At 40.8% G+C, this 24,453-nt stretch overlaps 1 protein-coding gene across 10 annotated transcripts in view; it reads right to left on the minus strand.

The window, feature by feature from the left end:
- FBXW11 (F-box and WD repeat domain containing 11) overlaps positions 1–24,453 on the minus strand; it is a 131,666-nt gene that overhangs the window by 11,558 nt on the left and 95,655 nt on the right. For all 10 annotated transcript variants that reach the window (XR_007775508.1, XM_050962694.1, XM_050962693.1 and 7 more), the window contains 6 exons: positions 10,915–11,052; positions 10,165–10,283; positions 8,890–9,139; positions 7,498–7,616; positions 6,137–6,247; positions 4,754–4,832 (listed from right to left, as the gene is read on the minus strand). Coding sequence is in view for 9 of the 10 variants with exons in the window: in XM_050962694.1 (XP_050818651.1) it covers positions 4,754–4,832; positions 6,137–6,247; positions 7,498–7,616; positions 8,890–9,139; positions 10,165–10,283; positions 10,915–11,052 (816 nt within the window). In the remaining variant the exon portion in view is untranslated. The remainder of the gene's footprint in view (positions 1–4,753; positions 4,833–6,136; positions 6,248–7,497; positions 7,617–8,889; positions 9,140–10,164; positions 10,284–10,914; positions 11,053–24,453) is intronic.

Below are 24,453 nucleotides of genomic sequence, written 5' to 3' on the forward strand. Positions count from 1 at the left end.
GCCAACTGAGAGTAAGCAACTTAAACAAAAAAAGTTTTGTTAGTGCTGACAAGCTGTCAGGGTTTATCTGCTGCACAAAATTTTTTTGTATGTTAAACAGTGCTGCTACTTAAAGTATTGTGCAGTCCCCATAAAGCACTTGATTAGCCATTCCAGGCCCAATTATTTGTAAAAGTAGGCAGAGTTTCAATACGCGCTCTTGAGAAAGAACTTTAAGAGTGGCCCCTCTAGAAACTGTTCACAGAAACAGTAATACCAAAATGGCACCAGGACTTTGCACTAGCACAGGACCCTGCAAAAGTCTGTACTTGGCCCTGATGATCCACCACAGTAAGTGATGGTATTGTACCTTTTAAAAAATGTTTAAAGGACTGGCCAAAGGTGGCATACTGATAACCCAGTGACTGGAGTCTGAAGTCAACACATACAGGAATTGAATTATACTCAAAGAATAAGAGGTCAGTGGAGTCCCCCTGCCCATTCAATACTCGATCTCTATGCCAAGACTGCTGATAAGGGCACCAATTAGGGTTTGGGCTGTGGGCTCTTCTGCAGGAAGTGGACAAGCCAAGATCGTTTCACATAAGCCATCAAATAGATACCATGTAAGCAATGACTTCTGGTCACTACTGACTCAGATAAGGTCCAAGCTTTGAATCTGAAGATGAAATGCTCTGTATAGTCAATGACCCATACGATGAGCTACCCAATCTCCCTACTACTGCCATAAATCAAAGCCTTTATTTAAATATATAAAAAAAAGCAGCTAAGGTAGCTACTTAAAATATCAGAGGGGTAGCCGTGTTAGTCTGGATCTGTAAAAGCAGCAAAGAATCCTGTGGCACCTTATAGACTAACAGACGTTTTGGAGCATGAGCTTTCGTGGGTGAATACCCACTTCCTCAGATGCATGTAGTGGAAATTTCCTGGGGCAGGTAAATATATGCTAGCAAGCAAGCTAGAGATAACGAGGTTAGTTCAATCAGGGAGGATGAGGCCCTGTTCTAGCAGTTGAGGTGTGAAAACCAAGAGAGGAGAAACTGGTTCTGTAGTTGGCAAGCCATTCACAGTCTTTGTTCAATCCTGAGCTGATGGTGTCAAATTTGCAGATGAACTGAAGCTCAGCAGTTTCTCTTTGAAGTCTGGTCCTGAAGTTTTTTTGCTGCAGGATGGCCACCTTAAGGTCTGCTATAGTGTGGCCAGGGAGGTTGAAGTGCTCTCCTACAGGTTTTTGTATATTGCCATTCCTAATGTCTGATTTGTGTCCATTTATCCTTTTCCATAGAGACTGTCCAGTTTGGCCGATGTACATAGCAGAGGGGCATTGCTGGCATATGATGGCGTATATTACATTGGTGGATGTGCAGGTGAATGAACCGGTGATGGTGTGGCTGATCTGGTTAGGTCCTGTGATGGTGTCGCTGGTGTAGATATGTGGGCAGAGTTGGCATCGAAGTTTGTTGCATGGATTGGTTCCTGAGCTAGAGTTATTATGGTGCGGTGTGCAGTTACTGGTGAGAATATGTTTCAGGTTGGCAGGTTGCCTGTGGGCAAGGACTGGCCTGCCACCCAAGGCCTGTGAAAGTGTGGGATCATTGTCCAGGATGGGTTGTAGATCCTTGATGATGCGTTGGAGGGGTTTTAGCTGGGGGCTGTATGTGATGGCCAGTGGAGTTCTGTTGGTTTCTTTCTTGGGTTTGTCTTGCAGTAGAAGGTTTCTGGGTACACGTCTGGCTCTGTTGATCTGTTTCCTTATTTCCTCGTGCGGGTATTGTAGTTTTGAGAATGCTTGGTGGAGATTTTGTAGGTGTTGGTCTCTGTCTGAGGGGTTAGAGCAGATGCGGTTGTACCTCAGTGCTTGGCTGTAGACAATGGATCGTGCGATGTGTCCGGGATGGAAGCTGGAGGCATGAAGGTAGGCATAGCGGTCGGTAGGTTTTCGATATAGGGTGGTGTTAATGTGACCATCACTTATTTGCACCGTGGTGTCTAGAAAGTGGACCTCCCGTGTAGATTGGTCCAGGCTGAGGTTGATGGTGGGGTGGAAGCTGTTGAAATCGTGGTGGACTTCTTCCAGAGTCTCCTTCCCATGGGTCCAGATGATGAAGATGTCATCAATGTAGCGTAGGTAGAGAAGGGGCGTGAGTGGACGAGAGCTGAGGAAGCGTTGTTCCAGATCGGCCATAAAGATATTGGCATATTGTGGGGCCATGCGGGTGCCCATAGCAGTGCCACTGATCTGGAGATATATATTGTCATCAAATTTGAAATAGTTGTGTGTAAGTATAAAGGCACAGAGCTCAGCAGCCAGTTGTGCTGTGGCATCATCAGGGATAGTGTTCCTGACAGCTTGTATTCCATCTGTGTGTGGGATGTTTGTGTAGAGCGCCTCTACATCCATGGTGGCTAGGATGGTGTTTTCTGGGAGGTGACCAATGCATTGTAGTTTCCTCAGGAAATCAGTGGTGTCACGGAGATAGCTGGGAGTGCTGGTGGCATAGGGAGTAGAGAGTCCATATATCCAGACAGTCCTTCAGTGAGAGTGCCAATGCCAGAGATGATGGGGCGTCCAGGATTTCCGGGTTTGTGGATCTTGGGTAGTAGATAGAATAACCCTGGTCGGGGGTCTAGGGGTATGTTGATTTCTTCTGGTGTAAGTGTAGGGAGTGTCCTGAGTAGATGCTGTAGTTTCTTAGTGTATTCCTCAGTGGGATCTGAGGGAAGTGGCCTGTAGAATTTGGTATTGGAGAGTTGTCTGGCGGCCTCCTTTTGGTAGTCAGACCTGTTCATGATGACAACGGCACCTCCTTTATCAGCCTCTTTGATGATAGTGTCAGGGTGGTTTCTGAGGCTGTGGATGGCATTGCGTTCTGCAAGACTTAGGTTGTGAGGCAAGCGATGTTGTTGTTCCACGATTTCTGCCTGTGCACGCCGGCGGAAGCATTCAATGTATAGGTCCAGACTGTCATTTCCACCACGATTTCAACAGCTTCCACCCCACCATCAACCTCAGCCTGGACCAATCTACACGGGAGGTCCACTTTCTAGACACCACGGTGCAAATAAGTGATGGTCACATTAACACCACCCTATATCGAAAACCTACCGACCGCTATGCCTACCTTCATGCCTCCAGCTTCCATCCCGGACACATCACACGATCCATTGTCTACAGCCAAGCACTGAGGTACAACCGCATCTGCTCTAACCCCTCAGACAGAGACCAACACCTACAAAATCTCCACCAAGCATTCTCAAAACTACAATACCCGCACGAGGAAATAAGGAAACAGATCAACAGAGCCAGACGTGTACCCAGAAACCTCCTACTGCAAGACAAACCCAAGAAAGAAACCAACAGAACTCCATTGGCCATCACATACAGCCCCCAGCTAAAACCCCTCCAACGCATCAAGGATCTACAACCCATCCTGGACAATGATCCCACACTTTCACAGGCCTTGGGTGGCAGGCCAGTCCTTGCCCACAGGCAACCTGCCAACCTGAAACATATTCTCACCAGTAACTGCACACCGCACCATAATAACTCTAGCTCAGGAACCAATCCATGCAACAAACCTCGATGCCAACTCTGCCCACATATCTACACCAGCGACACCATCACAGGACCTAACCAGATCAGCCACACCATCACCGGTTCATTCACCTGCACATCCACCAATGTAATATACGCCATCATATGCCAGCAATGCCCCTCTGCTATGTACATCGGCCAAACTGGACAGTCTCTATAGAAAAGGATAAATGGACACAAATCAGACATTAGGAATGGCAATATACAAAAACCTGTAGGAGAGCACTTCAACCTCCCTGGTCACACTATAGCAGACCTTAAGGTGGCCATCCTGCAGCAAAAAAACTTCAGGACCAGACTTCAAAGAGAAACTGCTGAGCTTCAGTTCATCTGCAAATTTGACACCATCAGCTCAGGATTAAACAAAGACTGTGAATGGCTTGCCAACTACAGAACCAGTTTCTCCTCTCTTGGTTTTCACACTTCAACTGCTAGAACAGAGCCTCATCCTCCCTGATTGAACTGACCTCGTTATCTCTAGCTTGCTTGCTAGCATATATTTACCTGCCCCAGGAAATTTCCACTACATGCATCTGAGGAAGTGTGTATTCACCCACGAAAGCTCATGCTCCAAAACGTCTGTTAGTCTATAAGGTGCCACAGGATTCTTTGCTGCTTTTACTTAAAATATGGTAGTCTTCTTTGAAATGGTTAGAGTTCCTATGGTAATCTCACCACAAAATCCCCTCCCTTCCTGCATCTATTCTTTCCATTTTTAAAATTAGGAGAAAGGGTTAAGGAAGGCTGACAGTATTCCAAATTGTTTCCATTTAACAGAAGTCTTTATTTAAAGCCAGTGGTACAATATTTATATGATATTAAAATACCACACCAGAAAACAGAATGATTTGGATGCAATGTCATAATGATTACATTTTTAGACCATTTGAGAATACCAAGCCAGAAGAGCTTAACAGCTCAACTTTATTTCTATGCTCAGAGTCAACAAGAATTCAGTGCACAATGCAGCATGCCCAATCCTCTTTGTTTGTTTCCAGCTCTGGGAACAGAGCAGAATTTGCAGAAGGTGCTGAATTACTTATCTACCCCAAGCCACTCGATGCATTTGCAATAAAATTTAACATTAAAATGTCCACTTTTGTCAAATATAAAATAGTATTGTTGTGCAAAACCCGAAATGTATCAGTATTCACATACCACCAATGTACGCAAGCATAGTGTGCTGGCTGGGGCACGAGGGTCAAGAGCAGCTTGCAAGTCCCAAACTTTAATTTTGCTATAAAATTAAACAAGAATGTTGGTTATTTTATTATACTAGAAATGTTACTTCAATTATAAGCATTACAAAAACATTTGAATCAACAGAAAGCAAATGTTGGAATCTCCCCAACGCTAACCAATTAGCAATAAGACAATATTAGCATATGACTAAAGAAATTCTAAGACTAAGTTCGTTGGGGACTGGGATTGTCTTGTGTGAGCACAGCAACTAGCACAAGGGGGCCTTGATCACTGATTGGGTGTGTAGGCACTGCTGCACACATATATACACAAATAGAAATATTCACTTCTGCATCTGGGGAATATTTTGCATATTAACTTAGAACTGAGAAGACCTCAAAGCCTAGCATACTGCCAATGAAATGCAGAGAGAACAGCCCCTGGGAATCTGTTTAGGATCACAGATCCCAGGAGAAGGATAGTATCAAAATTGGCCAATTCAAGTTGAAAGGAATTCCTGACTTGCCTTCAACAGCACTATGCTGTTCACTTGAACTACAATTCAGCCCAATACCACAGGTGACAAGCTAACAAGGAGAATAAAATCAATGGAATAATCCATGTCCCTGTACAGTTTCCTTGAATTCACTCAATGTTAAGCCATTTTCCTTTACAGGTGGTTCCTGATGCCCTCATAGCAGCCCCACACCACTAACTTTAAGGCTCCTATCAGAGAACAGAAGATACTGCAGCCTCTCTGCTGGACTGTGATGCTGCAATTTCAAAATTTTGTGAGCTCATATTTATATATAGCCTCAGAATACGAACAGTTTCAGTGCCGGTATCTAGGAAAACGGCAGCCAGACCTGTTGGGAAGCAGGGAGTTTCTCAAGGGGTGACGTTTACGGGGAGGAAACAAAGTGAAGTGTCTATTCAGAACAGACACTACTTAAGACAAGCTATTTGTCCATTCTAACCAGCTTGAGCTGTACAGCAAAGCCATATAAACTTGATTAGTAGAATACTTAATTCTTCAGGGAGCTAGAGCTATCTACCTACTCCTATGAACAGAGTTAAAGAGCCCTAAGAGCAAGTTACTGGAAGGAGCTGCAGAATAAAACAGAATACATAATATTCAAAGGCTACATTCAGGACATAGGTGGTCTGCATTATTGAAATCTACAGGAACTGGGCAACACCCAGGTAAATGTAGATCTGTCATAACTAGATCACTTAGACAACAGGATGCAAACCAAAAGAGAATCCTCATTGTGTGTGTTAGGGACAAGAACTTTCAAAAGCGTGCTTTACTAGGATATACATGAATAAACTTTCTCAAAGTGTGTCTGAAGTACGTACCCATCATAGGCTCCACTAACAATTCTCTTGTTATCAAATCTGATGCATCGAACCAGTTCTTCATGGCCTTCTAGTACTCTTAAACAGGCCCCACATTCAATATCCCATAACCTTAAGAAAACAGAAGAAATGGATCTTTAAGAAACGCTCGTGTGACAATAGCGCTCCAATCCACTTACTCATGCTGCAATTTCCATTTTAATATAATCTTTATTGCGTCTCTGAAAACTAAAACCATACTACATTGTGAAAAGGTACACCTGAGGCCCCTGTACGCAGTTCCCAGAAGGGAGTACACTGCCACTCAGATACACTCCTAGTCAGTCTGCCCCATGGAACTGGCATGATCACTTTCCAAATTAAATACATTTTAAAAGTAAAGGCTGGAAGCTTGTGACTATTTCAATATGAATGAACTTGATTGCTGAATCCATCTCCCTTTTTATTCTGCAGATAAAGCCATGTGTATCAGAGGTACACTTCTACCCAGACAGAACGCGACTTGATATAACATGAATTCGGATACAACGCGGTAAAGCAGCAGGGAGCCCCGGGCCCTTTAAAGCACCATCCAAGCCCCGCTGCTTTACCGCGTTATATCTGAATTCATGTGGAGCCCTAGGCCCTTTAAATCACTGCATGAGCACCGCTGTCAGAGCTCCAGTGGTGATTTAAAGGGCCAGGGGCTCCTCATAGCAGCTGGAGCACCACTGGGGCTCTGGCAGCCAGGCTCGAGCAGTGATTTAAAGGGCCAGAGGCTCTGGTCACTGTGGGGAGCCCCAGGACCTTTAAATCCCCACCAGAGCCCTGCTGCCAGAGCTCCGGTGGGGATTTAAAGGACCCGGGGCTCCCAGCAGCGGCTGGAGCACCAGGCCTTGAAATCACCGCCATGGAAGCCAGTCCAGGCCAGTACGCCATACTGGACTGAATCTGATATAATGCGGTCTCAACTACAAGGCGGTGAGATTTTCTGGCCCCTGAGGACCATGTTATATCGGGGTAGAGTTGTATATGTAGCAACTGAAATAACTTGGTGCTTTAATTGGACCCCCAATTTCTCTACTGATCTTCAGATCAATAGACTGTATTAAGATGTGGGATTTGCAAATTACATTTTTAGATGCTGACATCAGCCCAACAGTTTGTGAGCTGCACTTGCTTGAGCATATGTTGTATGTTACCTGTTCCCTCCTCAGCAATGGTTGTCTGTTCTAATGCTGACAAGACGTATCAAAAGCTAAATGATTACTGTGCTATTAAACTGTAAGGCAGGTTCAAGAGACCTAGAAAAAAAATCCCTTCTTTACATTTGCAAATGCACATTCTCTCCAATACGCTGTTAGCAACTGTCTTCAACCCACCTAATGGTGTTGTCTGATGATCCACTCACAACTAGTCGATCCCTGTACTGAAGGCATGCAATGCCACGCTTGTGCCCATTTAGAGTACGAACAAATTCACATGTGCTTGTACTCCAGACCTGTGGAAAAAATTAAAAACATTCAATTTTGAGAGAGCTCGAGGTTTTATACGTTAAACGGAAATCATGTTCAAACTTCATTAAAAAATCAGGACTCGAAAGAAGAACTTTGAGGGGAAAGCTGAATGAATGCTTAGATTGTAAGCTCTTCCGGGACTAGGACCATCGTGTATTTTGTATTTGTACAATGTGCAACACAATGGGGCTCCAAACCCAGCTGGGTCCTCCCAGCACTGCTATATATCTGTTCAAATTGACTAAATCATCTTAAATTTAAAATATTAAAAATGTTTAAACTTTTTGTAAAGCAAGTAAGCATTGCTCAAGTAATTTTAGAATTCTGACTGAATTTAAATGTTGGCTGGTTAGCAATCACATCACAAAATGACAGACTTCTAGACACAAAAGACTGGTCTGAATATCATTAACCTATTTTTTTTTTTTACCATTGATATGACCAACAATCTACTGTTTTTTGAAGACAAGACCAGAGACACTTGACTTGCGGCTGAGAGAAGAATGTTCGGGGGTGGAAAGATGGGGTTCAATGTTAAATTAATTGTTTAGAATCTTTGTGCATTTTTTTAAAGAAGTTGTATTTAAAGTTGTAAAGGTTTTAATGGGTCATTTTCTATAAGAATAAAGTACCTTTGGCAAGTGTCGGACATAACTTTGCCAGAAAAAGTTCTTGGCACAATCTAAACCAGCTGTGGTTCTAGGGAAGGAGGGAGGGATGTAAATATCTTTGTTGTATAGTAAGTTTGGGGTAACTAAGATGATTGGGCGGTCTTCAAAGAGCATTTTAATTCCTCAAACATGGCAAAATTTGGTTTAGTTGCTGAGAAAGTATGGTGGGGAAAGGTGGCTGCCTATACATTTCATGTCTAGAACAGGATTGCTAATTTATAGAAAACAAATCATTTGGAAAAAAGCACAGAAAAGTGCCATGCTTAATTTTCTAGCCAATTTCAAGACCTAATCCTGAGTAGATTTTAAGCTTTTTATAACTTTACGATAGAAGTCACAAAAAAATGTTACAAGTCAAGTTATTTGCATAAAGGCTTTAACATTTAACAGGAAGTGACAGGTGAATGATAAAGAAATAGCCACAGAACTGCTCTCACACACATTTGGGAATTGGATTTTAAGCACACATTCAACAACTCTAAATTTTTCTGAAGTGGAATTTTTTATACTTTTGGGCACACATTACAAATCAAAATTATTAGTAGTTTCCTGAGTAAACAGAGCAGGGCTCTTTCTGCCAACTTACTTTAATGGTCCTGTCACCTGATGCAGAGACAATATACTTGTCATCAAAGTCTACAACATTAACAGCAGCACGATGGCCAACCAACACACGACGCAAAGTGATATCAGTAGGTGATGCCATATCCCAAACAGCAATGGACCTGTCCTTTGAACATGTCACCATTAAGCCATTACTGAAACGCAGATGAAGCACTGCCTCGTTGTGATGAATCAGTGTGTTCAGAACTTCGCCTGTGTTTACATCCCAAACTCTGTGGGGGGAGGGAAATGAAATTTATCCTGAATTAACTGAGATGACTACACACATTACAAACAGGAAATGTATGCAATGAAGAGTGGTCTGTTAGTCTGAGGGACAGCCCTTCTCAATCACTTTATCTCTCTGGCTGCCCAAAGTTGCTAAGTCTCATGGCTTGCTTCCAGAAGTCATTTTAACAGACAAAGGGGCTTACGTATAAAAGCCACAAATCAAGCAGAGGCTGACAATGGATTACACCGAGGACTGGCAATGAGATATGAATCTTTTACTTATATGAAAGATGCCAGTTCAAGTTCAGGTCAGCAGCAACTGGAAGTTACTGCCATCCCATAGCTGTCCACTAGCTCATGTGAAACAAAGATGCGGTAATCTCCCCCCCATTCATAGTGCAATGGCATCCACACCACAAAAGAGACCATAAATGACTCTCTCAGATATTAAGAACTCATTGGACATGGAGAATGAAGTCTCCTCCAGGCAAAAGCAAAGCAGAACACTCCAAAGAAACCTGCAATGACTTTGACTGTGCTGTACCTGGGGCGAGTATTGCCGTTGTCACTACAGCCCCTTTATTGAGCATTAAGATCACACAAAACTTTAAACCTAAGAATACAGGAATGCCAGTGATCAAATGTCAGTATCCTATCATCAATGGTGGTCAGATTTTTCAGAGGAAGATGCAAGAAACCCTAAATTCGACAATTATGGAATACCCCACCCAGCAGAGAAGTTTCTTCCTATCCCAGTCAGATGTTGGCTTATGCTCTGAATCATGAGGGTTTATAGTCTTTCAAAACTTTTGAAATTCAAATCCTACAAGTATGCAACTCTAAAGCTTGGGGATGCTAGAAAATACTGCATATAGTCTTTTGCTGTATCATGTGTCTAGCCCTTAATGGCACAGTACTATATTTGTTTTGTGGAGTGGTCCTTATGCTTTAGTACTTGCAGCAGATTATTTGTTTTGAGTGTCCCTACCCCAGACTTGAGTTCATTGGGATAATACTTGAGGCTCACCTCACTGTAGAGTCCGAAGATCCAGTTACAATGACTCTCTCGTCATACTGCAGGCAGAGAACAGAGCCAGTGTGCCCTGTTAATATTTTCAAACATTCCAAACTTGTTTTATCCCAAATCTGTCAAAAACAAAGATAAGGTTGAAATTTTGGCTTTCACTATTGTGAAGAGAAGACCAGTGGTGGCAAAGAGAATCCATGAGCAATCCAGCACACACATTCTGCTGCAATTTCCAGGTGTGGGGCTTGAGCCTTTGCTTCTGTTTTTATGTTCTCCTGCCTCGCCAAGGAGACAAGCACATGCTTGATCTATGAAACTGCCAACCATGAGAAAGAAGTTTGTCGTCCATAAGGAAACATTTTGTAGGGAAAGAGCAGAAATTAGCAATAATCCAAACCATTAACAAAACCATAGGATGCAGCCAAGCAAGGGGGCACAAGCCATCTGTTTACAGTAAACCTGATTACATGATGGTGTTGATTTTCAATCAGGTCAAAATTGCCATGACTGGCAGTCCACATCACTCATGAGGCAAAACACAAGCAGGGATAAGTTACCAGCTTCCCCTGAGAGATCATGCACAACATGCCATCCTCAGAAAGTGCTGCACAAACAACACTATCCTATAAAAAGACAGGAGAGATGGGGCCCAAGGAAACAAGCAGCACTTGACAGCCTCCTTTCCAAGTCTAAAGCCAAGACAGAGGCAGTGGCTCATGTCTCTACATAAAGAAGAAGGAAGTATATTACCTTGATGGAGTTATCCCGTAAGCCACTGATGATCTTTTCATCATCATACTGTAAACAGTAGACACCTTTGCTATTTTCAGAGCGGCACTGAATTCTTTGCAAGTTGTGTCGTCCACATCGCCAGTTAGATTCTATAGTCTAGAAAGATAGAAAAACTGTTTATGCCAAGTGATGAATAAAGCAGTGTATGTTTGTTAAAACCATGATTTCCTGGACAAAAATATGACTTGGATTTTCACTTCAAGTAAAATTCCTCCATGAGCACTGACATATTTGGTTCTTTTGTGGCTATGAACTTTTAAATCACGAGCATATTTCCAATAGCAAATATGTAAAAGAGGACTAATTAGAATTATGACTTTTGCATTTTATCAAGACAAAGCTATAGCTTTTTTGTCATTGCAATCTTGCACCAGGACCAATAATGCTTGACTCAGACAGATCTCTTTCTATAGTGGGAAAAATTCAGTTTGCTCATTTAACTAATCCCATCATCTGATACAGGTTACAAAGCCTCTGTTTTTATAATTCAGGGACATCACACTACACAATCTCATTTGGGAAGGTGAACAATACAAATTTCTTTAAAGTCCAAAATGGAGGTAACTGATGCTGGTTTTTTGATGCTGCAAGTTTTGAAAACTTAAGCTAACGTGTCAAATAGCAAAATATACTAACTGATGCTGGTTTTTTTTAGGAATCAACTTTGTGAAATGTTTTTGTTATATATCTGATTTTAAATCCTGATGAAAACCAAGAAAAAAAAAGAATAAAAACATGAAATAGGGACTATTATAAAAATGAAAATTTACTAGTGGGAAATTGCCTTTAAATTCTTTATAAGATATTATCCACTATATGTTCTTCCTAAAATTCTTTTTTAAATATGAAATAATTCATCCTCTCGCTTTGACTTTGTGGTGTATACTTTTCTGGGGAAATAGAAAACTCAGATCTGGTATATTTTAACAAATAGGCTGTAATCAACGTAACATTAAAAGATAGAACGTAAATCTGCTTTTAATCAACTTTACATTAGCGATAGGACAAATGCTGAGCCATTTCAAAGAAATCAGGAATCCTGTTTAGAAGATTTATAATAGTAATCATAAAAGAATCAGTGCAGTGGAACAAACAAAAAACTACAGCACAACATATGGAATCCCTAGATAAACTGGGATATTTCTCATCCTCTGTTAACACAGAAAAACAGATAAGTCATATGATAGATTGCAATGTTTGAAAAAGAAAAAACAGGTGAATGAGAATTGAGCAGTTGATGAACTGAAGATTCGTTCTGGAGAGCTCTCTTACTGATGCTATGCTCAATTTATAATCTCCACTCCCCCTTCTAGCCCCTCAGGACACTCCTACTAAAGCATTTTATCTCTGAATCAGAGTTCTGAACTATATTTTGTCCCTCCTTCTGGTTTCCCCCCAAAAGCCTGCAAAGCTCTTGCCCCCAAGAACATAAAACTGATTTTTCAAGAAGTCAAGACACAAATTTGATTTAATTTTAAAAAAATGTTGCTGTCCAATGGTATCTCATAACGCATTCTAAGGAGACCACATACCTATTTATCCCACCAACACTCTTCCTGAAATGCCAGAAGGGTACGACTGGCTTACACGAGATAAGAGATGGTGGCAAGCAAAACAGCAAGATATGATGCTGTCAAATCATCCACTTTTATTTGCCCTTTGGTGACATTTACAAGAAAATTAAGGCAGGAAGCCAGTTTTCATTTTCAGCTCAGCAATACTGGTCAGCCAAGGCTTCCAAGTTTTTCAGACTGTTGATCAGCAACTTGTACATTGAGCATTAAATAGTTATGCTCTGCTTGTATGTTCTGAGCTTTTGACCACCACGCCAGATTTAGCCCTGGGTGTCCATTGTAATGTCCCTGGCAGAGATCAGATTGCTCATTACAATATTTGTTTAGGTTTGTTTGGCTTGGGGGTTTTTGCATGGGGAAGAGGTAGCCGTTTAATTTTTGGTTTACAGTATTTAGCTATGTTTGTTTATTTAGAAGGTGATATTAATCACCTGCCCTCTGCAGGGCAATATCATTTAATGTTCTGGGAAACAAAAGAAAAGAGATTCATTTTAATTCATTCACTGTTTCTATTTAGTTCAATGCTCAAAATTTCACCAATGGAAGCTACTTAATAAGGTTACCATATGTAAATGTTGGCTACAAATGAAGGAAACTAAAATATTATTTATACATTTGTCTGAGCACTATGAAGCAGTAAGTCATGTGCAGGTGTATATTTTAATTCTATGCGTCAATGTCATTTCATTTAGACATTATGTGGTGTGGCTACTGTGGGAAAATATTTCATGTTTTTGACAACCTGTAAAATCCTCTTACACGGCATAAATTTTCAATATACTGGGAAAGTAGCCACCATACACTGAGAATATACAGCAGCATTACAATTGGCAATAGAGTGGAAACAGATGTGAGTATAGAGAAATAACATTTTGGATGACAAATACAGCTGAGTGGGTGGGCAACTTGGAAGACCCTCTACAAAGGAACATGTTAAATACAGTACTTGCAACCACATAAAAGCTTCTTGCCATACGAAATTTAGGTTGTTACTCAAAGGTGAAGCTGACAAAGATTTCACCTGGAACCTCCTCAAGCAGATATTTTAAAATAAATTCTATGTATGCAGAGTGGATCGGTATTTGTATGGAAGGAGTTATTACATTTTATGCACTGCAGCAAATGTTATGTAATTAATGCTACAGAAATCCAAGGTTCCTTCACATACTTAAATTACAAAACCTCTGCCATTTGTTACCTGTAATTTCTATATACATCCCCTCAATAAAGCTTCAAATAAAAATAATAATAATAAAACCGCCTCTAAACTCAGTTCCCAGAACTACAAGCCAGACAAACTTAAATGCTGGGAAATAGCTGTTTCCTACAGCATATACACACCCTCAGTTTCACACACTTCTATAGCCAAAGTCAAAAACAGGAGAATCAGTAGCTGAAAGTAGCTATCAAATACATTGTACTCTCACAGGATAATAAACTAGTGGAGAATCTCATCCAACCAGAGCAGATAATTTAAATCAAGGTAATTTGAAATCATTCATTTTAATCATGAAAAAGAATAAAACAAAAAATTGATTTGTTTTTGTTTCCTAGAAAAGTTATCTTCCTTTCTGGATATCTGGGACATGCTAGGAAAGAAGCCAGAACATCTCTGATGGCAGGTGTACGACTGGTCAGATAGAAGAACATGAAAAAAGGGACGGCTGAAAGAATCCATCTGTCCAACAGTACACAGAGAGGGAAAACTAATGGCTTTAACACAGAGGATATGCAAAGAGCGACCCAGGACAGACAGGTATGATAGAGCCTTGTTAGTGCTCTAAGCAACTTCTGACGATAGGGAAAGGATTCAGATTCAGAAGTGTTCTTTTTCCTGGGTTAAGCCTAACAATATATTATCCATGGGATGTGTTAAAAATATAGATTATCCACCTGCTAGGTTACTGTTCGTTTGTTTGATAACACACACACACACTTGCCTTAATTATTTTTTGACCTTTATATGTGTTATAGTAAAAAGTGCACTTGGTTCACCCTCACAGGCAGAGGTGAATTTGTATTTCCTGCAGCACAAATAGAAGTCACCCACTGGTGAAGGGCATGGAGCAGTATCATTTCCATGCTTCCCTGGGGGAACCATTTTAAGTTCCTTCAGTTTACTTGCTAAAACATTAGCAACAGTTAGAGGGATTTTCCTCCTGAAATATTACAAGCTTTTGTGGCAACAGCTGCCGAAGACCTCACATCACATCCACATTCCCCCTTCTGCTAACTGACTAATTAAAAATTAAATACCACTAGAGACATTCATGGACATGGTGAGAAACCCTGGCACACCTCAGAAAAGAAGAGCACATCCTGAAATGCTTACCAGTATGCTGGCTCTGTATCCTGCTTGAGAACTTCATTTTTCACATGAGCTCCCTGCGATGGACGTGCTTCCTCCACCTCTCATTCCACCCCACGTAAGTATGCAGCAGGCAAGTTTGTCAAGAGACAGCACAGCCCTTATTAACTGCACAAGCTTTCAACAGACAATCTGCTCAAGCTTGTGGAGACATCCAGTTTACACTGGGCATGCACAGAGGTTTAACAGGCATAGCACTTCCATATTAATAACTTGATATAGAATCATAGATGTGTAGGGCTTGAGAGAAGTCATCTAGTCCAGCCCTCTACCCTGAAGCAGGACCAAGTACTCCTAAAACCACCCCTGACAGGTGTTTGCCTAATCTGTTCTTTAAAATCTCCAATGACAGGGATTCCACAATTTCCCTTGGAAGTTTATTCCAGTGCTTAACTATCCTTACAGTTAGAAAGTTTTTCCTAATAATATCTAACCTAATTCTCCTTTGCTGCAAATTAAGCCCATTAATTCTTGTCCTACCTTCAGTGGACATGCAGAACACCTGATCAAATATGTTAAGGGCTGTTACAAAGAGAAAGTGAAGACCTAACAGATCCCCTGGCCCCCATAACTTCTTTTTTGAAGACTAAATATGCCCAGCTGTTTTGTTTTTTTTTTTAAATCCTTCCTCACAGGTCAGGTTTTCTAAACCTCTTATCTTATTTGTAGCTCTTCTCTGGACTCTCTCCCATTTGTCCACATCCTTCCAGAAGTGTCACTCCCAGGCTTGACACATTATTTCAGCTAAGGCCTCACCAGTGTCAAGCACAGTGGGACAATTACCTCCCATGTCTTACACTCAGGACTATCAGGGTTGGAAGGGACCTCAGGAGGTCATCTAGTAAAATCCCTGCTCAAAGCAGGACCAATCCCCAACTAAATCATCCTAGACAGGGCTATCAAGCCTGACCTTAAAAACCTCTAAGGAAGGAGATTCCACCACCTCCCCTAGGTAACCCATTCCAGTGCTTCACCACCCTCCTAGTGAAAAAGGTTTTTCTAATATCCAACCTAAGCCTCCCCTACTGCAGCTTGAGACCCTTACTCCTTGTTCTGTCATCTGCGACCACTGAGAACTGTCTAGATTCATTTTCTTTGGAACCCCCTTTCAGGTAGTTGAAAGCAGCTATCAAATCCCCCCCTCATTCTTCTCTTCTGCAGATTAAATAATCCCAGTTCCCTCAGCCTCTCCTCATAAATCATGTGCTCCAGCCCGCTAATCATTTTTGTTGCCCTGTGCTGGACTCTTCCCAATTTTTCCACATTATTCTTACAGTGTGGGGCCCAAAACTGGACACAGTACTCCAGATGAGGCCTCACCAGTGCTGAATAGAGGGGAATGATCACGTCCCTCGATCTGCTGGCAATGCTCCTACTTATACAGCCCAAAATGCCGTTAGCCTTCTTGGCAACAAGGGAACACTGGTGACTCATATCCAGCTTCTCGTCCACTGTAACCCCTAGGTCCTTTTCTGCAAAACAGCTGCCTAGCCATTCAGTCCCTAGTCTGTAGCAGTGAATGGGATACTTCCACCCCAAGTTTAGGACTCTGCATTTGTCCTTGTTAAATCTCATCAGATTTCTTTTGGCCCATTCCTCTAATTTGTCTAGGTCCCTCTGTATCCTATCCCTACCCTACCCTCCAGTGCATCTACCTCTCCTCTCAGTTTAGAGTCATCCACAAGCTTGCTGAGGATGCAAACCACATCATCCTCCAGATTAATGAAGATACTGAACAAAACTGGCTCCAGGACCAACCCTTGGGGCACTCCGTTTGATACCGGCAGCCAACTAGACATGGAGCCATTGATCACTACCTGTTGAGCCCGACGATCTAGCCAGCTTCCTATCCACCTTATATAGTCCACCCCAGAATGAATTAGCCTTTTTTATTTGCATCACATTTTGACTCAGATTCAATTTATAACCCACTGTAACTCCTTTTCAGCAGTATTATTGCCTAGCTAGTTATTCTACATCTTGCATTTGATTTTTCCTTCACTTTCCACTTGTCTTTATTGATTTTCATCTTGTTGATTTCAGACCAACTCTCCAATCTGTCACGGTCTTTTTGAATTCTAATCCTGTCCTCCAAAGTGCCTGTGACCTCTCCCACTGTGGCATCACCTGAAAATTTTATAAGCACACTCTCGACTCCATTAGCGAAGTCATTAATGCAAATATTGACCAGTACTGGACCCAAGACAGACCCCTGCAAGACACCATTACATACATCCTCCCAGTTTGACAGCAAATCATTGATCATTACTCTGAATATAGTCTTTCAACAAGTTATGCACCTTATCTTATAGTAATTTCATCTAGACCATACTTTGAGTTTGCTTATGAGAATGTCAAGTGGGACTGTGTCAAAAGCCTTACAAAAAAAAGATGCATCAAATCTACAGCTTCCCCCCTACCTACTAAGCCAGTAACCTTCTCAAAGATGGAAATTAGATGGGTTTGGCATGCTTTGTATCTTGCTAAATCCATGTTGGCATTTGCATATTACACTATTATCTTCTAGGTGCTTACAAATTGATTAATACTTTGTTCCAGTATGTTTCCAGGTACTGAAGTTAGACTGAGTGATCTATAATTCTCTGGGTCCTCTCTGTTCCCCAAGCCTAGAGCCATAAGAACCTCGTGGCTGCTGGGAATCTTTCTACTATTCTACCCTAGCCTCAATTTTTTTAATCTTACTCCTTTGAGTAGCTCTGGTGTCTCCCTCTCCTGTAGAATTTTCTATGCAACTGCAGAGTTAAATTTACACGATTCTTGTTGCATCACTGCCACCAGGATTCTGAAGAGCAGATGAGAAAATGAGCAGAGTCGTCACTTTCACTCAGCTACTGCTGAGAAAGATACAGGCAGCAGCTGTGTCACTGGAGCTGTATGCCTGCAGCCAGAGCCTCCCCTAGGGTACAGCTTTGTGAGGATGTGGGTGAGCAAGGAGCCTCCCTATCAACTTCCCCCTCCCCTCAGCACCTCCTGCTCACCCGTGGGCCCTGCAGATCAGTGCCTCTCCCTCCCACCCAGGACCTACTGCCAATCAGCTGTTTCACTGCATCTGGAGACGCTACGGGGAGGGGAGAGGAGCAAGGGTGCAGCATGCTTGGGGGAGGCGGTAGAGCTGGGGAGGGGGAAGAGGCATGGGGGGAGGTAGGGGAGGCTAGGGGAAGGGGTGAAGTGAAGGTGGGGCTTGGGCAGAGCCAGGGGGAGCAGGCTTGCCAGATAGAAACTCAGCACCTATGTCCCAGACCCCACACCCTCCTAGGGACAGCCCTGCCTGCAGCCTCATTAAATGAATGCATCAGGTCACATTCATAAAGTTCTGTTCACAAACAAGAGAATTTGTTTAACTTTTAAATATAAGCTTATAGTTTGCAGAAATTGATGGCTTAGGGTCTACTGACCAAGAAAGTTCCCACTCTATCATGGGTAAACCATTAACTGAAAATACAAGCAAGACTGTCAAGGAGGAAAGGGAAGGATTAGCTTAGAAAAATGATTGCAACCATTTTATCCTTATGAGTAATGAAAAGTTGTTTTTATCTCAATTGCCTCCTTCAATAAAATAAATTGAAGAAATACATCTCCACTGGTATAAAGGTTCAATAGGTAAATCTGTAGAACATAAGATAAAACTAAAAATAATAAACAGTAAGAAATCAGCTAGGTAGGCTGATGACTTTCACAGGAGCTGGAAACAACTAGCTTGGTAAAAAACTTCATTAAGTGTCTTAGTAACGTTCCCCAAAATGAATTTCTATTATTCCGTTTTTATGTCCGTATTTAGATGTATCATATTCTGAATCTAGATGCAAGTTTTTTAAAGTTTTAATAAAGACATACAAAGGTCACCTTTGCTGAACATGTACCAGAAAACATTCCCTGTGAGTGAATCAAAGGCTTCTTGTCTTGCTTTAATAATCATCTTGGATGGGATAATCAAGATATGCTTTCAAGAACTGTCTGCAATAAAGCAAGGCTAGCAATTAGGGAGATAAAGCTGAAAGCCAAGCTAGATCTGAGTATGACATGTGCCTGGTTCATGCTTACATTATAAATTCAAAGATCAGAAGAGGACAAAACATGGCAAAAGGTAAGCAAGTCTGAAAAATTCACTCATCAACTCACTAGAACAGTGGAAAAGCTTTACCTTGTGAGTATCAGGGCCGAAGTTATTAAATTCTGCAGAATTTAAGACCTAAATATTAAACCTGTTATCTGAAGGCTTGAAAAAATTACTACACAACTACAAGATAAAGGGTTACAGCCTGTTAGCCAGAGAGAGAGAGAGAAATATGGGGGACTGCAGAACATCAGCAATGTATTGGTCAGTAGACCTACCCCAGCCTCTGGGAAGGAGAAGAATGCTAGAAATATCGAAGATGTATACACCTGCACTGAGATTGAGAAAGAAGTGAGAGGAAGATCTGTTCAAAGTCTCTGGATACAAGGAGTAAAAAAGGGTGACGTCACGGTAGGCATCTAATATAGACCACCTAACCAGGATGAAGAGGGGTATCAGGTTATTTTTAAAAACAACTAACAAAATCATTCAAAACACTGTTGTATTATTTTCCCAACAGATATCTGGGTAGTTGTAGTCCCCCATTACAATCATGCTGGAAGGACATATTGAGTGGGGTCCTGCAGAGATCTGTCCTGGGTCTGGTTCTATACAATAGCTTCATACATGATTTAGATAATTGCATAGAGAATACACTTATAAAGTCTGCAGACAGATGCCAAGCTGGGAGGGGTTGCAAGCACTTTAGAGGATAGGATTAAAATTAAAAATGATCAAACTGGAGAAATGTTCTGAAATAAATAAGATGAAATTTAACACAGACAAATGCAAAGTACTACACTTAGGAAGGAATAATTGACTGCACAAACACAAAATGGGAAATGACTGCCCATGACTGCAGAAAAGGATCTGGGGGTTCCAGTGGATCACAAACTAAAGATAAGTCAACATGTAATACTGTTGTCAAAAAAAAAGTGAACATCATTCTGGGATGTATTATCAGCAGTGTTGTAAGCAAGACATTCTACTTCACACTAACAAGGCCTCCACTGGAGTAGCGTGTCCAGCTCTTGTCACCACACTTCTGGAAAGATGTGCACCTGCTGGAGAAAGTCCAGAGGAGAGTAACAAAAATGATTTAAAGGTCCAGAAAACATGACATGAGGAAAGACTGAAAAAACAATTTATTTAGTCTTGAGAAGATAGCAGTCTTCAAGTATGTAAAAGGCTGTTATAAAGAGGAGAGTGATAAATTGTTCTCCTTAACTACTGACGACAAGACAAGAATTAATGTGCTTTAATTGCAGTAAGGAAGATTTAGGTAAGACAATAGGAAAAACTTCCTAACTAGAAAGGTAGCTAAGCTCTAGAATAAATTACCTAGGGAGGCTGTGGAATCTCTGTCATTGGAAGTTTAAGAACAGGTTAGAGAAACATCTGTCAGGGATGGTCTAGATAATACTTAGTCCTGCCTCAGTGCAGGGGACTGGATTAGTGACCCACTGAGGTCCCTTCCAGTCCTACATTTCTATGATTCTATGTATCTACCTTTCATTGGTCTGTTATTTACATCACTGAACAGACAGCACAGGGAAAGCAGATTTCACTTAGCTTGCCTATCAGTGTAAAAACTTTTAAATAATTTAAATTACATTCAAATAAAGATAGCTGCACAAATGATGCAATACTGTCCTTGGTAAGGACTGCAAACTGAAAAGACCACAGACTACTTTTTGGAAGAAGTAGATATCAAGGTAAGTATTTCCCAGCAAGGATTCTAGAAACCTTGTATTTAAGAACTCAAAATACATGGAAATTAAATCAACATGACACCTTCCAGGCATAAGAAGTCATGCCTTCTGGACAGCAGGGAGAGATCGATATCTGATTTATTTATTTATTTTTTTTTAATTATTGGTAATGTGATACCTGAGCAACGTAATTCAATCCCTTCCAGCTCTCCAGGGGAGATTTAAAAAAAAAACCAAACCTTACAACCCAAGGGCAAGGAAAATGAGGAGGGCAAGCGTGAGAGTTAATGCAATGATCAATAATAAATACAACAGCTGACAGTAAACAACCATCCAACAAAGGCTATATTACACATTTTGCTTTCCATTTGAGATTAACATCACTATTTAATAAATGACTGTGTGATACCATGAAAAATATAGTTGGAAATATATTGAACTAGATACTTATTTGTCCACCTTTGCTGTTGTCTGAGCACATCCTACATGCTTAAAAACACACTCAAGCATCTCCCCTATTTGTTAACAGTTTCATTTAAGGAAACTTAACTACCCTTTACAAAACCTGCCACTAATGATAAGCTCTCAAAGGAAGATAACTTGGATGTTACAGTGGGCCAGACTTTTCAACAAATTTTCAGTCATCTCACTCCAAAACTTAAATGTTACTACAAAAATGTATTTCCTTTGAAATTACACAGTAGAGCTCTGGCAAAAAAAACAAACAGTGAAGATCTTTCCCCACGTAATCTCAGTAATGACTCCACTGAAGAGCCTCTTTCCTCTTCATGTTTTGTCTCTTATGTCCAAGATTTTAAAAGCTAGCTTGTATTTTTTTAAATATGAACTCTCTTAACTTTTGGAAGAACACATGGAGTCTATTTGATGGTCTGGCCACATTCTTTCCTAAATTCTTTGGGGGAAATCTCATTTGATATTCTCATCGTAATTAAGCAGACTACAGCCTCCACAGAAGCAAGATGAAGGACCTTCCCATGTATTTCAGGATATGAAGAACATGTACAAATAATCTTCTTGATAGACCATGAGGAATAGATTATATTTGTGCTAATTCTAAAGGAATATATTAGTCCAGCTTCATAGATCATATGGAAGAGGTCCAGGGATTTGGAGTTAGGGTAAGTTTTATAGTTTTGATACCACATTTGGCAATTTGCCTATTACTGTAGTCCACTTAAAACAGTTTATCTGCACCACAATATTTGTGAACTGTCTCCAAGTACAGGGTTAACCGGACAAACTCAGATGATCTCTACACAAACAAATTTTGCAACTCCACATTTGGTTCTCTCAAACACTACACTAGTTTTCCCTTTAAGGGAGTTCCTAAAGTACTTAGTTTGGCTGTTCAGCAACAATTGATTTGGAAACACTTGAAATTACTGGACTACCTCTTATGAAATAAAAACTAATTAAAAATTTGGCCTCATTTACTTTTCACAATAGAGGTGGACAGAGTCGCATGCCTCTTTTCAAGAATTTGGTTTCAGATCTCTGAAGTGTCCTTTCTCATTCAATGATTGCAGAAGTAACAGTATATTCTGGAAATGTATTTGGTAGAGAACAGATATTGGCACTAATAAATTTTCAGAGAGACAAGGAGCCTCAATTTGCCAAATCATAGGCTGTATTACCTTGCAGCTATTATCACCTTGTGGCTGCATGGACTTTTGACCCCAAATGCTAATAGAATCCAAGAGAAAGAATTAAATTAGCTCTTTATCCATCCCTCATTTTTTATTCCAATTGTCAATTTGGTTTTTAGATTACTTTTTCAATTCTGTCATTCAGTTAATCCAATGGAGACAAACCATTTTTCTACTGCATTTATCCTCACTTATAACCCAATTTAGTACCAGCTGCATACATTAATGAAATCCCTTTTGTTGTTAAAATAGTTTAACAATGGGTTCTGGTATATCCTTGTACCTTGCATGTGAAATAGTAATAGTGAGAAATCAGTCACAACATGTACATTTCGTTACACTAAAAATGTGGTCTTCAGGTAAATGTTTTGTAAAAACATGTTCTTGTCTTCTGAGTGCTAATGTGATAGTCACCAGGAAAACAACTTAAGTGGTGTGCCAAAGATGGATACTGAATTTAGAGTTCCTGTGGAAAGGCAGGGATCACAAAGCTTACAAAGGATGATATTACAGGTAGATATTATAGAACAAAGTTTGAAGTAAGAGAGCAACACTGCTTTTAAAAATCAGCAAGGATAGAAAATCCTTCAGACCCTGAATTGCCCCTAAGACGAAGTCTGGCATTTTTACAGCAGTTTTCTGCATGACCTTTTGAAGAACTCAAAAATGGAGGGGATGAAATTTAATCAGATTGTACCCCTCTACCTCCACACTTTTGTTAGCAATCCCTAGAGAAAAGAGGCCCAAGTGCTGTAGCTGGCTTTTTGTGTTGCAGCCTTTCTGACTGAAGGACTGTGTCAACAACTTGTTCTGAGAGTCAACAGAGAGAGAGCCCCTTATGAATCATACCTTACAGAGACATTTATTGAAAGAATTGGAAATGATGGGACCTTAGAAGAGAAAAAATCATCCGATCCTTGACTACTAGCTCAAGAAATTCAGGGTACTAAAAGCATCAACCCTAATCCAGGATGGAAACATCTGAAACATGGGAACATTTCCCAGGGCTTAAATTGAAAATAAACATTTGAGCATAGAGAACAAGTCCCAAGTTGCACAACTCCTCAACCCATCTACAATCTCCCCTCCAAATTAGCAACTTCATAAGACCAAGACTAGGAAAATTTTGCTGGTATAAGATGAATGCTTGGGATTCTGGAAGCGAGAGTTGGCTTAACAAGAGAGACTTCATATCCTTCGAAGTCTGGACAAAGACATGTCTGTTTCCTGAATATGGACAAGCTAAGGTTTACACTGATTTTGGGTAGAGAGAATTCCAGACTGAGAGCCTGTAACTGAAAGACCTGGCTCCCTTTGAGTAGTTAGCTTAAGTGTCCTGGACAAATAAAGATGGAATGTTAAGAAGGAGTGAGTGTCTGGTGCGGCCAACACCCATGTGGGGCTTGGTGGGTGGCAGCCAGCCCCTTGAATTCACCTGATGTTGCTGACAGCCAGTAAAGAGTACAGACTAGTGTTTTATAAATTTACAGATCTTAAGGCCAGAAAGGACAGTTATGATCATCTAGTCTGACATCCTGAATAGACATTATGACTTAGTATTCCACCCAGTGATTCCTACATCAAGCCCGTAACTTGTGATTGAGACGGAGCATCTCTTTTAGAGAGACAGCTAATCTTGATTTAAGTATCAGAGGGGTAGCCGTGTTAGTCTGGATCTGTAAAAGCAGCAAAGAATCCTGTGGCACCTTATAAACTAACAGACGTTTTGGAGCATGAGCTTTCGTGGGTGAATACCCTCTTCTTCAGATGCATCATCTTGATTTAAAGATTTCAGGAGGTGGAGAAGCCACAAAATCCTTAAGAAAGCTATTTCAATGATTAATTGCCTTGACTATTAAAAATTTATGCCTTATTTTTATGTCTGACTCTGTCAAGCTTCGGTATCCAGACATTTGATCTCGTCATATCTTTGTCTGCTAACTTAAAAAGCCCTTGACTGATCAAGCTACCTCTTCAAAGTCCTAAGGAGTCCTAGAGAAAAAAGTCAACGTTAAAATGGAATTATGGTTGTAAGTTTATATCAGTAACTTTGGGGAAAGACTTGATAGAATATTTTATTTTACAGACACCAAGCTTTAGA

Source organism: Gopherus flavomarginatus, chromosome 7, assembly GCF_025201925.1.
Source record: "Gopherus flavomarginatus isolate rGopFla2 chromosome 7, rGopFla2.mat.asm, whole genome shotgun sequence".
NCBI lineage: Eukaryota > Metazoa > Chordata > Testudines > Testudinidae > Gopherus > Gopherus flavomarginatus.